Source organism: Gobio gobio (assembly GCF_949357685.1).
Source record: "Gobio gobio genome assembly, chromosome: 25".
In the NCBI taxonomy this organism is placed as follows: Eukaryota; Metazoa; Chordata; class Actinopteri; order Cypriniformes; family Gobionidae; genus Gobio; species Gobio gobio.
In genome coordinates, this window is record NC_137121.1 from 2239118 (window position 1) to 2256686 (window position 17569).

Sequence of the window (17569 nt, forward strand, 5' to 3'; positions counted from 1 at the left end):
CAAAACACATCTGTGCACATCTGTCCAGACTCAAAACACATCTGTTCACATCTGTCCAGACTCAAAACACATCTGTGCACATCTGTCCAGACTCAAAACACATCTGTGCACATCTGTCCAGACTCAAAACACATCTGTGCACATCTGTCCAGACTCAAAACACATCTGTTCACATCTGTCCAGACTCAAAACACATCTGTGCACATCTGTCCAGACTCAAAACACATCTGTGCACATCTGTCCAGACTCAAAACACATCTGTTCACATCTGTCCAGACTCAAAACACATCTGTTCACATCTGTCCAGACTCAAAACACATCTGTGCACATCTGTCCAGACTCAAAACACATCTGTGCACATCTGTCCAGACTCAAAACACATCTGTTCACATCTGTCCAGACTCAAAACACATCTGTTCACATCTGTCCAGACTCAAAACCCATCTGTGCACATCTGTCCAGACTCAAAACACATCTGTGCACATCTGTCCAGACTCAAAACACATCTGTGCACATCTGTCCAGACTCAAAACACATCTGTGCACATCTGTCCAGACTCAAAACACATCTGTGCACATCTGTCCAGACTCAAAACACATCTGTGCACATCTGTCCAGACTCAAAACACATCTGTGCACATCTGTCCAGACTCAACACACATCTGTGCACATCGGTCCAGACTCAACACACATCTGTGCACATCTGTCCAGACTCAAAACACATCTGTGCACATCTGTCCAGACTCTGTGCACATCTGTGCACATCTGTCCAGACTCAAAACACATCTGTGCACATCTGTCCAGACTCAACACACATCTGTGCACATCTGTCCAGACTCTGTGCACATCTGTCCAGACTCAAAACACATCTGTGCACATCTGTCCAGACTCAAAACACATCTGTGCACATCTGTCCAGACTCAAAACACATCTGTGCACATCTGTCCAGACTCAACACACATCTGTGCACATCTGTCCAGACTCAAAACACATCTGTGCACATCTGTCCAGACTCAAAACACATCTGTGCACATCTGTCCAGACTCAAAACACATCTTTGCACATCTGTCCAGACTCAACACACATCTGTGCACATCTGTCCAGACTCAAAACACATCTGTGCACATCTGTCCAGACTCAAAACACATCTGTGCACATCTGTCCAGACTCAACACACATCTGTGCACATCTGTCCAGACTCAAAACACATCTGTGCACATCTGTCCAGACTCAACACACATCTTTTTAGCTGTGCATTTAATGAATGAGCTCTGTGCTTTGTCCAAACTGCTTGCACTTAGATTATGTGTTTCAATGTAACCCTGTTTTATTTTTAGTTTTAATTATACTTTTTATTTTTATTTTTATTTGTATTATTTTTTATTTTGTTAATGCTCTCTGGGTGGAAGAGGTTGAGAGACAGGGGAGCAATAAATCGAAATCCCTCCGGTGCGAGGAAGACCCGTTTAGATCTGCTCTGACGGGTAAAACATCTAGAGAACGCCCTCAAGTTAGGCCAAGAAGATTTATCTATAAGGGCACTGTCTAAACGCACAGTTACCTGACAAATAGTTTTAAAGTAAACCTGACTCTCCATTTTCTTCCACCCCAGATAGGGGATTTCATCTTTATTTTTATTCACTTATGACTATTTTAACTTAATTTCTGTGTAAAGCACTTTGAATTGCCACTGTGTATGAAATGTGCTATACAAATAAACTTGCCTTGCCTTGCCTAAATAAGTTAAATTAATCTAAGTTAAGTATGACATTAGTTCAGTGTATATATATAAAACCTAAAATTATATATAATTATACATGTGCACTCTAAAAAATGCAGGGTTGTTTCAACCCAAATTTGGGTCAAATATGGGCAAACACAACCTTTGGGTCCCGTTGTCCATATTTGACCCACATTCATGTTGAAACAACCTAACATTTTATAGAGTGTATATTTAACTATATTTAAAAATTATGACTCAACAAAAATAATTTTGTTTTCCCTTTGAATGCGTGTATAGATGTATGTATGTATGTATGTATGTATGTATGGATGGATGTGTGTTTGTGTGTATGTGTGTATGTATGGATGGATGTGTGTATGTGTGTATGTGTGTATGTATGGATGGATGTGTGTATGTGTGTATGTGTGTATGTATGGATGGATGTGTGTATGTGTGTATGTGTGTATGTATGGATGGATGTGTGTATGTGTGTATGTATGGATGGATGTGTGTATGTGTGTTTGTGTGTATGTATGGATGGATGTGTGTATGTGTGTATGTGTGTATGTGTGTATGTATGGATGGATGTGTGTATGTGTGTATGTGTGTGTGTATGTATGGATGGATGTGTGTTTGTGTGTATGTATTGATGGATGCGTGTATGTGTGTATGTATGGATGAACGTGTGTATGTGTGTTTGTGTGTATGTATGGATGGATGTGTGTATGTGTGTATGTGTGTATGTATGGATGGATGTGTGTATGTGTGTATGTGTGTATGTATGGATGGATGTGTGTATGTGTGTTTGTGTGTATGAATGGATGGATGGATGCATGTAAGTATGCATGCGTGTATAGATGTATGTATGTGTGTGTGTGTGTGTGTGTGTGTGTGTGTGTGTGTGTGTGTGTGTGTGTGTGTGTATGGATGGATGGATGCATGTAAGTATGCATGCGTGTATAGATGTATATATGTGTGTGTGTGTGTGTGTGTGTGTGTGTGTGTGTGTGTGTGTGTGTGTGTGTGTGTGTGTGTGTGTGTGTGTGTGTGTGTGTGTGTGTGTGTGTGTGTGTGTGTGTGTGTGTGTGTGTGTGTGTGTGTGTGTGTGTGTGTGTTGTATGTATGTATGCATGTATGGATGGATGGATGGATGGATGGATGTGAGTATGTAAGTATTATTTAAGTATGTATGTATGTAAGTTTTATAATTATATTTTTATGAGCCCAGTGGCAGATATTTTGTTTTAAGCACAAACTCACTTAATTTTTCATTAAACAGGAATGAATATCTTCAGTCATTCTGCTTCTCCAGTAAATGTATCTTGTTTTGGGAATGTTTATATATTTGTGCTGGAAAACCAGACAGAAACACTGATGAAGAGCATCATATTTGCAGTGCATTAGTTATGATACGGTGTTCACTAAAGCCCTTTAAACGGGTTAGTTTAGTGACTTTAGGCTCAGATCATTGAACACACAGATCCAGACGGGCTCGTTTCTGCCAGCTGTGTGTCATGCACAAAAACAATTACCAATGTACATGAAGCGTTTGCCCCATAAAACCCTGAAGATCCCGGTTAATCTGTCTGCCTTTGCAGCGTTCATCTGGAGTTCTGGCACTCCTCAAACACAAAACAAACAGAGCCGCTCTGAAACTGAGCTGTCCTGGCCAGCGGACACACTAACTACGCCAGATTAAGTCCAGACGCTCAGCTCTTCCATGCTTTGGCGGCGCTGGCTCAGGCGTGTGTGTGTGTGTGTGTGTGTGTGTGTGTGTGTGTGTGTGTGTGTGTGTGTGTGTGTGTGTGTGTGTGTGTGTGTGTGTGTGTGTGTGCCGCGAGCGAACCGCACTTAAAGACTCTTGGATCTCTGGCACCAGCGGGAGGAGAGGCGGTGGGCGGCAGGTGCATGAGTGCACAGGTGATCAACCTCACCAGAGCCGCTTTGAGGAAAAGCATTTCAGCTTCAGCCATCTTTGAAACAGCCGTTTCAGTCATGCAAGTACAGCTCCTATCTCTTAGAATGGGGAAACATCAAATTCTCCAAAGCTGCATTAAATTTCATATCTGAAATCCACATAAATTCAGCTGCAATGACGCAATGACTTTACCAATCAGCGATTGGTTGTTGTTTTTATTTACAACGGCTCACTAGATGACAACTAGCGATACACAACAGATCTGAGCATCTGAGACTCCTTCAGTTATCAGTGTCTATTTCAGGACAGACTCTGAGAAAGCGAGGTGTTAATGTGAACAGATAGAGTGACTCATTTGTCCGGCCGTGACATGCAAAGCTTTGGAAATATTTTCCAGCAACACCCTGCAATCTAATACACGCTTACATCTTGGCATTTCTAATCGTGTATGCTTTATAATGGCACGCTTATTGGAACATTAGCGGCCTCTGTTAAGTCAGTCATCACTACTAGTGCTCATAGGGATCAGATCTCTAACACCAAGTATTAAAGTTTGCATAATCCTGCTCGTCTGAATCATAGAGACTCGTGCGAGAAAGAAACCGCATAGCAAAGACCCAGAACACTGTAGCAACCACCTAGCAACTGTAACTAGATGAATAAAGTTTGACAACAAACTATGATGATGGCTTGAAAAAAAGCCTAGCCTGAAAGTATGTATGTATGTATGCATGTATGTATGTATGTATGTATGTATGTATGTATGTATGTATGTATGTATGTATGTATGTATGTGTGTATGTATGCATGTATGTATGTATGTATGTATGTATGTATGTATGTATGTATGTATGTATGTATGTATGTATGTATGTATGTATGTATGTGTGTATGTATGTATGTATGTATGTATGTATGTATGTATGCATGTATGTATGTATGTATGTATGTATGTATGTATGTATGTATGTATGTATGTATGTATGTATGTATGTATGTATGTATGTATGTGTGTATGTATGTATGTATGTATGTATGTATGTATGTATGCATGTATGTATGTATGTATGTATGTATGTATGTATGTATGTATGTATGTATGTATGTATGTATGATGGATGTATGTATGGATGGATGGGTGTATGTATGTATGGATGGATGGATGGATGGATGGATGATGGTTGTATGTATGTATGTATGTATGCATGTATGTATGATGGATGTATGTATGGATGGATGGGTGTATGTATGTATGTATGGATGGATGGATGGATGGATGGATGGGTGTATGTATGTATGGATGGATGGATGGATGGATGGATGGATGATGGTTGTATGTATGTATGTATGTATGTATGTATGTATGTATGTATGTATGTATGTATGTATGTATGTATGTATGTATGTATGTATGCATGTATGTATGTATGATGGATGTATGTATGGATGGATGGATGGATGGATGGATGATGGTTGTATGTATGTATGTATGTATGCATGTATGTATGATGGATGTATGTATGGATGGATGGGTGTATGTATGTATGGATGGATGGATGGATGGATGGGTGTATGTATGTATGGATGGATGGATGGATGGATGGATGGATGATGGTTGTATGTATGTATGTGTGTATGTAAGGATCTTGTATCAGAATCACTTCCCCTTCCTTCCTCTCTCTTTCATCTCTTCTCTGATGACGAGGGCGGGGCCACCTGTCACTCACATGAGATCCACCAATAGCAAACCACAACCATCCAATCAATTCCCCACAGACACACTCAAGCCCCGCCTACATTTGTTCTTGTTCTTTTTTGTGTTTCACTCGATATACGACACAATAGAGAAGAAAAGAAGAGAGTAACTTCCCTTTCATGACGACTTCAAAACACAGACACTGAATCCTCTTCTTCAAAGCGCTCGCTATCTGAGCATCAGACTCTCTTATCAGATTCAACCAAAGGCCGGCTCACCTTCATCCTCATCACACGGCACATCTTCACAATAGAGATGTGAAGGAGTGTAGATGAAGAGGTCACCCGAAAAATCCTCATTTACACCCTCATGTGCACAGCTCAAACTCTTATTTCATAGGCCGGCGTTAAGCACTTACAGCATTTGAGAATACAGCAGCATCATATAAACTATTTCTGATGCTTTATTAAAAGTCATACAGGTTTGAATGACATGGAAATGATGACAGATCTTATCTCTTTAAAATCACACTAAATGTGTCTGAACTGAAGGATCAGCGGCCAGTGTTTGTGTGTCTGGAGCGGCTGGAGTTGATTTACTTTCATTAGATGAAGAATTCCAATAACCGGCTCATAATGAAGACGCTAATCCTCACACTAGCCCCACGCCAGCACGCTTAAAACTGCACCGCTGAGAATGGAAACACTGACTTTCCACACGCTCACAGCAGATCCTGGACGTTCATATTCCAGCTCTGAAAGGCAGGTTACCTGAGGAGGGGCAGGGCTGTGTGTCAGGTGACTTCCTGTCTGCGTGGCGTCTGTAGACGAGGTGAGGTTTGTTGTGCTCTTCCTCATACTCCTCTCCATCTGCGCTCAGCAGCGGCTCCAGGAAGAACTGGCCGCTGTGTGTCGTGAATGTGCCGATCTAGAGGAGCAGAACACATGGAGTCACATGATGATTGCGGACAGTCAAGCTCTTACTTTAATGACTGATCAGAAGCACAAGATTCACCCGCCACAGTCGTTTTTATAAACATGCCTTAGAGAAACACATTACTGGGGTGCATCTTGAGACAAAACTATGGCAATGACATGTTTTAAGAAAGTGACATTGAGTTAAAACAGTAAAGGCCATATTTCTGTGATTTGAAGATGGTCCACTTCATGCTGTACATAATAACACCTCCTGTCAAGTGGCATATAGGCATGTAAATATTTCATTAAATAAATAAAGTGTAAAATAAATAGATAGTCAGATAAATAAATTAATATTAAAATAAATAAAAATGTACAGTTAAAAAATATGAATAGTATATGAATAGTAGAAATAAATAGTCAAAATCTTTTTTTTAAATAATAATTAAAATAATACCATATAATAAAATAACAAGAAAAGTATAAATACATAAATAATAAATAATGTAAGTATAAATAAATAAATAATAATGAATAGTAAACAAAATAAGTTAAAAAAATTACATAAAAATAAACTAAATAAATAGTAAAATAAATAGATATAAATACTAAAAATGTAAAATAAATAATAAAATAAATAAAAATGTACAGTTAAAAAGTAAATTAAAATATTAAAATTAAAAACAGTAAAATAAATAAATAAATAAAACTAAACATTAAAAAATAATAACATAGGCCTAAGTAAAAATTATAGTAAAATAAAATGTATGAAAAATAAAAAGTAAAATAAAATAAACACAAATAGATAACTAACTAAATAAATGGATAGTAAACAAAATAAGTTAAAAAAATAGTAAAATAAATAAATAAATAAATAAAAATAAATATTTAAACATTAAAAATAAATAATACAATAGAATGAATAAAAATGTATGGTTAAAAAGTAAATAAAAAAGTTAAATAAAAAAATAAATAATAAGTAGTAAAAAAATAAATAAAATACATCTAATAAACAATTAATAGTAAAATAAATAAAATAAAATAAATTACTAAAATAAAATAAAATAAATAATAACATATACTAAATAACTATTATGGTAAATAACTAATAGTAAAATAAAATAAATAGACATGAATAATAAACAAAATAAATGAAAATGAATGCTGAATAAAATAAATAAATAGTAAAATAAATCAAAATTAACATAAATTAATGTTATAACTTATTATCTATATTATATTATATCTCTATATTACCTATAATTTATATATATAAACTATAAAAATAATGAGGCACAATGATTGACATCATGAAGGCCCTGGAATCACGGTTTATCGCTACGGCAACACATTCACACACAGAATTCCCGAGTCCAGCACACACTCCGAACGGAAGCCGTGACAAACAGCAGATCTGAAAACATGAGCGGAAAACACCCGATATAATGGAGTGGAAGAACGCTTGAACGAATGGAAACATGTTTGACAGGAACTCAATGAGCCTGTTCGGAATCTCCTCCAGATCCCAATCTGTGTCAATCACAGCCACATCACTGGCCTGGTATTCATCTTCCCTCAGAAACACCAGAGGAAATGCCACTTCTGTCCGTCCCACGGCCTGACCTTCACATGAGCAGCCAGACGTAAGACACAGATTCACACACAAACAGGCCAAGCTCACTGCAGAGAGTCATAAGAGTGGCCTGTGTGAGATGGCTGTAGTGTGTGTGTTTGAGTGACAGCAGGAACATGTGTTTGCGTCACATTAAGAGGCTGTCGCTCAACACGCCGCGTTCATTAGGCCGATTCAGAGGACATGAGACTCAATGTTTCCGCTTCAAGCGTTTCTGACAGGTAAACACTCGCTCGATGCCTTAGGGATGGAAAGATGACATAACTTTCCCTTCGCACGTGCACTTGGAAAACAGATCCCTAAGAATACAGTATTGATTGGCATAAACACACACTGTAAACACACACACACACACGCTCAGACACGACGCTTCAACCGCCCTCACCATAAAGACAAAGCAGCGGCATAAAAACGAGTTCATCTCATGAAGCCGGTCAGGCTTATATTTCATCACTACATCAAAGTTACACTGTAAAAACATGTTGGTTTAACTTATAAAAGTAAGTAAGTTCATTGAAATAAAAAAATTGAGTTAATACAATGAAGGAAATTGGTTTAATAAATAGAAAGTCAAAATATTATTGTATCTGAAGCACATAAATAAATACAAATGTTGTGATAAATCATGAAAATAGCAAAGTTTTGCATGTTTCACTGCATTATTACAAATAAAACACACAATTACGCAATATTCTTATCTTTTAATAATATTTGAATAAAGGGTGATGTCGATTCTCAAATGTTCATTGTATTAACTCAAATTTTTTATTTCAATGAACTCAAAATTGTAAGGCAACCAGGTAACTTACTTACTTATTTACAGTGTATTAATACAATTATTACATTTTACAAAAAGAAAACAAAGTCTATTTTTTAGGACCATTGGGATTTTTTATTTATTATTTATCATGAAATTAAAAACATTTGCTCTCCAAAATCTCATTATAGTGATGAAAACAAGAAGTATTGTTATAACTGTAACTCTTTTATCATAACTTTATCTATACTTAATCTACTTTTTGTCGTACCACAGATTTAAATGAAGCAAAAATTATTTCTAAAAAATTAGCTTAATTACATTTTTCTTAAAACAGCTAAATATAATTATCAACTATATATATATATATATATATAATATATATATATATATATATATATATATATATATATATATATATATATATATATATATATATATATTTTTTTTTTTTATATATATATAAATATATATATTTTATATATATATAATTTTTTATATATTGCAAACTATTATTTAATATTTAATATTAATTAAATTAATTATTTTGTATAAATATATGTATGGATAAATATGATAAATTTTTATATAATAATAAAAATAATTAATATAATAAATAAAATATAATATAAAATGAGGGTATAAATAATATGTAAATTGTTTCTTGTCACATCAAATTCAGTTATGAAGTACATGAATCATGTAAAAAATGTCACATTTTCAATTCAAAATAGTGAAATTTCATAAAAATTTAAAAGTTTGCATCACTGGATATTACTGTCAGTCACTGAACATTTTTATTGTAAAAAAGTTGTCAAATATTATACGTTTAGCTACTTACATCTCACGACACTCTTTCAGTGCTATAACTAAACGTTGCGTTGGAATTCGCACTGACAGTTAAGCCCCGCCTACTTTGATTTGATTGGCCGTCTCACTCATTCTGACAGTGACGAGCGCTGTTATAGTGCGAGTGATTTCCATGTTAAGTTCATGTAAAGACGCATTGACGCACATCTGGAGGTCCTGCTGGTTTAGACACGTTTAACGCAGCACGATGATTTCACGCCGTCCAGTTTGCGCGAAAGAGGCAAATCGACCGTCTTGCGCGAGTGATTTTATTTGATGCCTTTTGTGCATTCACACATTTGAAGCAAATTCACGTCTGACGCCCGAGTTGAAAAATCTGAACTTTGGCGTCTGTTCGCGCCCCGTTAACCAATCAGGAGCCAGCTCGCTGCTGTCACATGATGGAGTACAGCAGAGCAGCATCAACAATATCAGATATTGGGGGACACTTTGGCCATTTCTAATTATTCAGGGGAACTTGTCCCCCTCAATGTCTAAGGTGGGGACGGCCCTGGATCTGCATGTATATATGTATACATATCATTAAAGGGGTGGTTGCATGCGATTTCACTTTTTTAACTTTAGTTAGTGTGTAATGTTGTTGCTTGAGCATAAACAGGATCTACAGCGCTGAAAGTTCAATGCAAACGGAGATATTGTCTTTTAAATTTATGGCAGTTTATTGCCTACAAAAACGGCCGGTTTGGACTACAACAAGTTTTCTTCCCGGGTCGGTGACATCATAAACACCTGCTATTAACAAACACTGCCCCCGCGAACACGCAACAAAGTGTGCGAGGCCACGTCGCAGTCATTACGAAAGAGAGAGAGCTGTTGCAGAACTACAAACTACATTTGGCCATCTGACCAATCTAAGACCATTGCGTTTTTCGGAGGGATGGGCTTCATAGAAGCAGGAAGCAAACGAGCCAATCAAAGGACAGTGGAGACAGCGGCGTGGAATAAAGGTAAAATATAAGAAAAATATGCCGTAAAAAAAAAAAAGAAGTATTAAGACATGTAATACTGCGCCCCATAAACACAACCAAGCCTAGAAAAAAACCACGGAACCACCCCTTTAAATGTTTAAATGATTCACCTATATAGTATGGTATGAGAGTATACCCATATACATTTACATTTATGCATTTGGCAGACGCTTTTATCCAAAGCGACCTTGTCTTCAAGGTACACATTTTACATTTTGTCAGTTCTTGCTTTCCCTGGGAATCGAACCCATGACCTTGGCGTTGCTAGCGCTACGCTTTAGTGTTTGAGCTACAGGAAAGCCTATAACCCATATTTCTGTATAGTTTTACAACAGTACTCTTTGTAAGACTGTCAGTGAAGTAACTCCTGATGAGCGCTTCAGTTTTCCTCAGTGTAAATCCATTGGCTCATGCCAGCTGTGGGCATCAGAGGTCATCCGAGGTCATTGAACATCTGTCCTGAAGGTGATTACGCTCAGGTGTGGACATATGCTGTCGACAGTCAGAAGACCAGCGCACCTGACGGCTCTTATACTGAAGGATTATGGGTATATTACTGTCAGCCGCCTCAGGACCGCAGGTTCTCTCGCATCCCATCATGCAATGCTTCTAACTACTGAAGTCTCTGTCCTTCTCTTTCACGACTGGAGACCAGAGGCTGCTGTTGAGATCTGAGCACCACTTTCACATAAAAACCACAAGTTTCACACGTCAAATAATACGCTTAATATGATAGGAATAATTTGTTTGCATTTTTTTACTTTTCAGATTACACTAAACTTAAATAAATTAATTATTTTTAAGAATTGTAATGTTTTTTTTTGTTCACGCCTATTTTCATGGTGAGAAACAGGTTAAATGTAGAAAAATATAATAATGTTAAATAATAATAATAATAAAATTGAACTAAAACTTATATAATAAATTACAAACATTTTTAAAGTTTATCTTCAATTAAAATGAATAATAATTCTGGCCTTCTCTTGACACTTCAATAAAAAAAGAACTTTAACAAAGAAATCTAAATTTTAACATGTCAAATAATATGCTAAATATGACAGGAATAATTTGTTTGCATTTTTTTACTTTTCAGATTACACTAAACTAAAAAAAAAAAATATATATTATTTTTAAGAATTGTAATGTTTTTTTTTTGTTCACGCCTATTTTCATGGTTAGAAACAGGTTAAATGTAGCAAAATATAATAATTTAAAATAATAATAAAATGGATCTAAAACTTTTATAATAAATTACAAACATGTTTAAAGTTTATCTTCAATTAAAAATAATAATAATTCTGGCCTTCTCTTGACACTTCAATAAAAAAAGTTTTAACAAAATAATCTCAGTTTTAACATGTCAAATAATACCCTAAATATGGCAATATTTGTTTGCCAATAATTTTTTTGGTTTTTTTTTTTACTTTTCAGGTGACAAACTAACAAAACTTAAATTAAATATGGTCAAAAAATCTTATTTTTAAGAATTTTAACATGTTGACGGCTATTTTCATGGTGAGAAACAGGTAAAATGTAAAATAATAATACAAAATTTAATAATAATAATAATAATAATAATAAAAACATAAAATAATAATAATAACAATAATAATAATAAAATAATAATAATAATAAAATATAATCATAATAATAATAATAATAATAATAAAACTAAATTTAGTTTTTAAAGTTTATCTTCAATTAAAAAACAAATTCTGACTTCCTCTGGACACTTCATTTTAAGCATTTCTTTTATTTTTTATTAATAATTTTAACATGTTTGCTTGTTTACGACTATTTACGTGATGAGAAAACGATTATATTTAGACAAATACAAAAGAAAAATGTCAAATAAAATACATTTTTTTAAAAATTAAGATTATCTTCAATTTTTTTAAAATCTCAAACTAATTCTGGCCTCCGGATACTTCATTAAAAAATAATTTAAACCCAAATTCTTCAGTTTTACCGTTGAATGAAAACAGCCGAGCAGCAACTGAAGCATCAGCTTTATGTCTCTCATCTAAACCTCTGAACATGTGCATGTTGTGACCCTTCCTCAGGCTGTTTACGACTGGAGCGGGACAAACCCCTGCGTGAGGGAGATTCCTGTCGTCCTCTGAGACTGACGAACGACTCGATGACGACCTCCTGACCTCATCAGAGACTAAACGAGGAGCGAGTCTTTCAGCGGCCCGCCGCCCTGCAGCCATGTTTACGGCCAGGACTAATCACCTGACATCACTAATTAACAGAGGACCGTATGCAAATGGGTCAGGAGCACATCCTCAGAGGTCAGTTAGCAAGAGAGGTGAGGGTTCGACTGGTTGGCAAACAGACTATATTAGAAAGACTAGACAGCTGTGTGTCAAGTGAACCGAATCACGTCCGTTCATTCTGTCCCACACCAGCTAAAATAACTAGCAGGGCATCTTAAACACCCGCTCATGCCAACTCAACTAAAACAAAGCCTAATCCTCACACATAGAGCTAATCCTGTTGACCGTAATTATGAGTTTCCTGCAAGTAAAAACTTGTAATTACTAATCCCAGTTCACCGCTTAACTTCTACTTATCTGCTGTGACCTCACAAAAAACAACCACTAAACGTGAGCACTGTAACCACTAACCCTGAGTTTATACTCACTCGAGCAGAGCTGAACGCAACTAAACCAAAGCCTCATCCTCACAGGAAGAGCTAATCCTGCATTCATGCCGGGATTAGCGTAATTATGAGTTTCCTACTAGTAAAACTCGTTGAATCTGATTGATTCACGAACATTTTAAACATTTTCAGGGAAATGTATGGCGAAAAGTACACTCTAAAAAAAAAGGTTCTATATGGCACGAAAACATTTTCTTGGCTCGTAATCATAGGGGAACCTTTTTTAGTGCTATATAACACCAACTTTGGCGCTTCAGTGGTTCTTCAGAGGTGCTATATAGCACCTTAGTCAAAGAACCGGTGAAGAACCTCTGAAGAACCACTGAAGCACTAAAATTGGTGCATATATAAAATGGTTCCCCTATGATTACGAGCCAAGAACCATTTTTGGTGCCATATTGAACCTTTTTTTTTTGTTTGAGTGTAGTTCCGGCAGGTTTTGACCGCATTACAGTTCCATATCACTCCGCCAAATGATTTCAGTTATTTCAAAAGTCCTTACAGACGATTTTAACTGCCCGCTTTAAGCGGGACTCGAACCTGGGTTCGCCGATATGAGAGTCGGACGCTCTAACAAAGGAGGCTAAAGGCTGCAACCCCTAGTGTCAGTCACTAGAGCGTCTCTTGAGATCAGAGGAGTGCGGTTTACTCACACAGTGACTACTAGCTGACCTCCGTTACACTCACCCCCTAAACCTCACTCCCATCCGGGTCACGGCACCAATATAACCCCTCCTGTTCAAACCACCCTCTCCAAGCGGGACTCGAACCCGGGTCCGCCTGCATGAGGGTCGGACGCTCTAACAAAGAAGGCTAAAGGCTGCAACCCCTAGTGTCAGTCACTAGAGCGTCTCTTGAGATCAGAGGAGTGCGGTTTACTCACACAGTGACTACTAGCTGGCCTCAGTTGCACTCCCCCCCTAAACCTCACTCCCATCCGGGTCATGGCACCAATATAACCCCTCCTGTTCAAACCACCCTCTCCAAGCGGGACTCGAACCCGGGTCCTTATGTTTACTCGCACAGCAACTACTAGCTGACCTCCGTTACACTCACCCCCTAAACCTCACTCCCATCCGGGTCATGGCACCAATATAACCCCTCCTGTTCAAACCACCGTCTCCAAGCGGGACTCGAACCCGGGTCCGCCGATATGAGAGTCGGATGCTCTAACAAGGAGGATAAAGGCTGCAACCTCTAGTGTCAGTCCGTTACACCAACAACAGCAAAACAACCAAAATACACAACGACACTGACCCAGCAAATAAAGATAGCAAACAATAGGATAAAAATGACAAATTATTTCCATGTTTTTTGTCTCAAAACTACATTTTTAGTAAGCACATCCTCTCTTTCTCCCACTCAAACGCACCGTAGTATAAGCAGAATAATTGATTCTGGGCCGTTGAATTATTGAAAAATAATGCTTCACACCGTGACCGCATTTCCACCTCAGGTGTGCATTATTTTTCGAATAATTCAAAGGCCCGGGGTCAATAATTGTTTACTTATCTGCTGTGACGTCACAAAACACCACCAAAATGGAACCATTAGAAAACACTAAATATTACAAGTCACTAGTCCAGATCTTAAACCACTAACTCTGTGTTTATACTCACTAGTCCAGTCGATTCTAGCAGAACAGAGGTGAACAACTCAACTCAACCAAAGCCCACAGAGAGAACTAATGCATACATACTAGAATTACTAGTAGTTTAATCAACCATTCTAGTAGTCTATCAGTACCATAAATCTCATGCCTTTGATGATCTCATAATTATAACAAGGAAACCCTCTGACTAATCCCAGTTAACTATGGTGACATCACAACAAAACAAAAAAAAACCCCAAAAGGGAACAGTTAGCAAACACTACATGTTACTAGTCACCAGCCCAGATCATTAACCACTAGCACTGTGTTTATAGTAACTATTGCCTCCACTCAAGTCATTTCTCCCATCTCAAATAACTAGCATTGCAGTTTTTACATCCACTCATGGCTCAGGGCACATTTCCCATCAAGACCCGTTTCTGTCTTTCATCCATTGACACTTTGTTTTGGGCACGATAAATAATAGATAAATATTAAGTCTGTTCTTTAAAACAAAGAAAAGAAGCAATGCAGGAGAATGGTGTGCACAAACTGTGGGAAACTCTGTCTTTTCTTGAAGTGAGCGCATATCAAAAAATGTATTCCGATTTGAAGCTTGTGATATACACTATATTGCCAGAAGTATTGAGCCGCTCCTCCAGATCACTGAGTTCAGGTGTTCAATCCCTTCATGGCCACAGGTGTATAACTCCAGCTCTAGTGCAGACGCTTCTACACACATTAGAGAGAGAACGGGCCGCTCTCAGGAGTGTGTGTGTGTGTGTGTGTGTGTGTGTGTGTGTGTGTGTGTGTGTGTGTGTGTGTGTGTGTGTGTGTGTGTGTGTGTGTTCGCTTCTACACACATTAGTGAGAGAATGGGCCGCTCTCAGGAGCTCAGAGAACTCAAGCGTGGGGCCGTGATCGGTGGACACCTGAGCAATAAGTCCATTCAGGACATTTCCACACTACTAAATATTACACGCTCAACTGTTAGTGGTGTTATAACAAAGTGGAAGCGATTGGGAACAACAGCAACTCAGCCAGAAAGAGCGGGGTCAGCGCATGCTGAGGGTCACAGAAGTGGCCAACTTTCAAGAGCTCCAGACCTCCAAACTTCTGTGGCCTTCAGATGAGCTCAAGATCAGTGTGTAGAGCTTCATGGAATGGGTTTCCATGGCCGAGCAGCTCATCCAAGCCTTACATCACCAAGTGCAATGCAAACTGTGGGATGCAGTGGGGTAAAGCGCGCCGCCACTGGACTCTAGAGCAGTGGAGACGTGTTCTCTGAGTGACCAATCACGCTTCTCTGTCTGACAATCCCATGGACGAGTCTGGGTTTGGCGGTCGCCAGGACAACGGGACTTGCCTGACTGCATTGTGCCAAGTGTAAAGTTTGGTGGAGGGGGGATTATGGGGTGGGGTTGTTTTTCAGGGGTTAGTTCCAGTGAAAGGAACTCTTAAAGGGTTAATTCACCCAAAAATGAAATTTCTTCCATTAACCCTTTAATGCTTCACCAAGACATTTTGGACAATTTCATGCTCCCATCTTTGTGGGACCAGTTTGGGGACGGCCCCTTCCTTTCCCAGCATGACTGACCAGTGCTCAAAGCGTCTCCATAAAGACATGATGAGGAGTTTGGTGGAGGAACTTAAGTCCTCAACCCGATAGAACAGCTTTGGGATGAATTAGAGCGGAGACTGAGAGCCAGGCCTTCTCGTCCAACATCACAAATGAAGAATCCCCATAAACACACTCCTAAACCTTGAGGAAAGAAGAGCTGAAGCTGTTAGAGCTGTGAAGGGTGGGCGAGTGGGATGGCATTAAAGCTCATGTGCATGTAAAGGCAGGCGTCACAACACTTTTGGCAATATAGTGTATAAACGCGCACATCAACCCTAGCGTTCAACGTTCGGATTCACCGATCGGAATTGATTCTGATTGAAACAAAAAAAAGTGTATACTCAGTTCAATCTCTCATGCCTGACTTCCCATGAAACCACCACAGCTTGAGCAGTTGACAGATGTTGAACCAGCGCTCTCTTCAAACTCACCAGTCCCGTGCAGAGGCTGAAGACGGCGCGGTGCTCGCTGCGAGCGTTCACGTGTCCTCTGAAGAAGCAGTGGCGCAGATCCGCGGCGTCTCCGCGCTTCTCCTCCTCTCCCAGATGAAGCACCGTGTAGGACGGAGCGATAAATCCCGAGTCAGCGGTGAGGTTGAGGTGAAAGGCCTGACCGAACGCCTCGATCCGGTAATGAGCCCTGGAAGCCGAGACCTCTGCGTCCGCGCTGCGCCTCCTCCTGCGGTAATGCAGCCGGTGCGGGAACGACTCGCCAAAATCATTCAAGCGCACCGGGGTGACGATCTCATACGAGGACAGCTGTCTGAGGAAGCTCTCTGAAACACAGCAGGGTTACAGCTCAGGTCAAACCCGTTACTCAAGGCTCTTTAGGGACTTTTGAGAATCTGTCCATTGCACAGTGGATGTTCTTTACACTTATAAATGGTTCTTCTATGCAGCAAGTGTGTCGTTTTGAGTCACTCTTAGATGTGTGTGAACGCGATTAATGTGTTTGAATCAGCTGGTGTTGTGGTGCTTTTAGTGTGTGTATGAAGTCAAGTTCACACAGGTGTAGAGAATCACACTAACTGACCACAAACAAACACAATACTATTAGCATTTCAAAGCTACACACTTCTCTCTGACAGATTGTAAAGTGTGTTTTGGTATCTTATATATATTTTTTATCTAATGCAATGGCATTCATTCATCTTTAGTGTCTAGATACTTTCCAGGCTAAAACTAAACACTTTATACATACATATAGAATGC

The 17569-nt window shown here is 38.4% G+C and overlaps 1 protein-coding gene across 1 annotated transcript in view; it reads right to left on the reverse strand.

Annotated features, from left to right (window-relative positions):
• Nucleotides 1–17569, reverse strand: part of LOC307122192 (A disintegrin and metalloproteinase with thrombospondin motifs 20) — a 145542-nt gene that overhangs the window by 127431 nt on the left and 542 nt on the right. The window contains exons 2-3 of the mRNA XM_079810157.1: nt 16790–17133; nt 6107–6263 (exon numbers count right to left, since the gene is read on the reverse strand). Coding sequence (XP_079666283.1) covers nt 6107–6263; nt 16790–17133 — 501 coding nt within the window. The remainder of the gene's footprint in view (nt 1–6106; nt 6264–16789; nt 17134–17569) is intronic.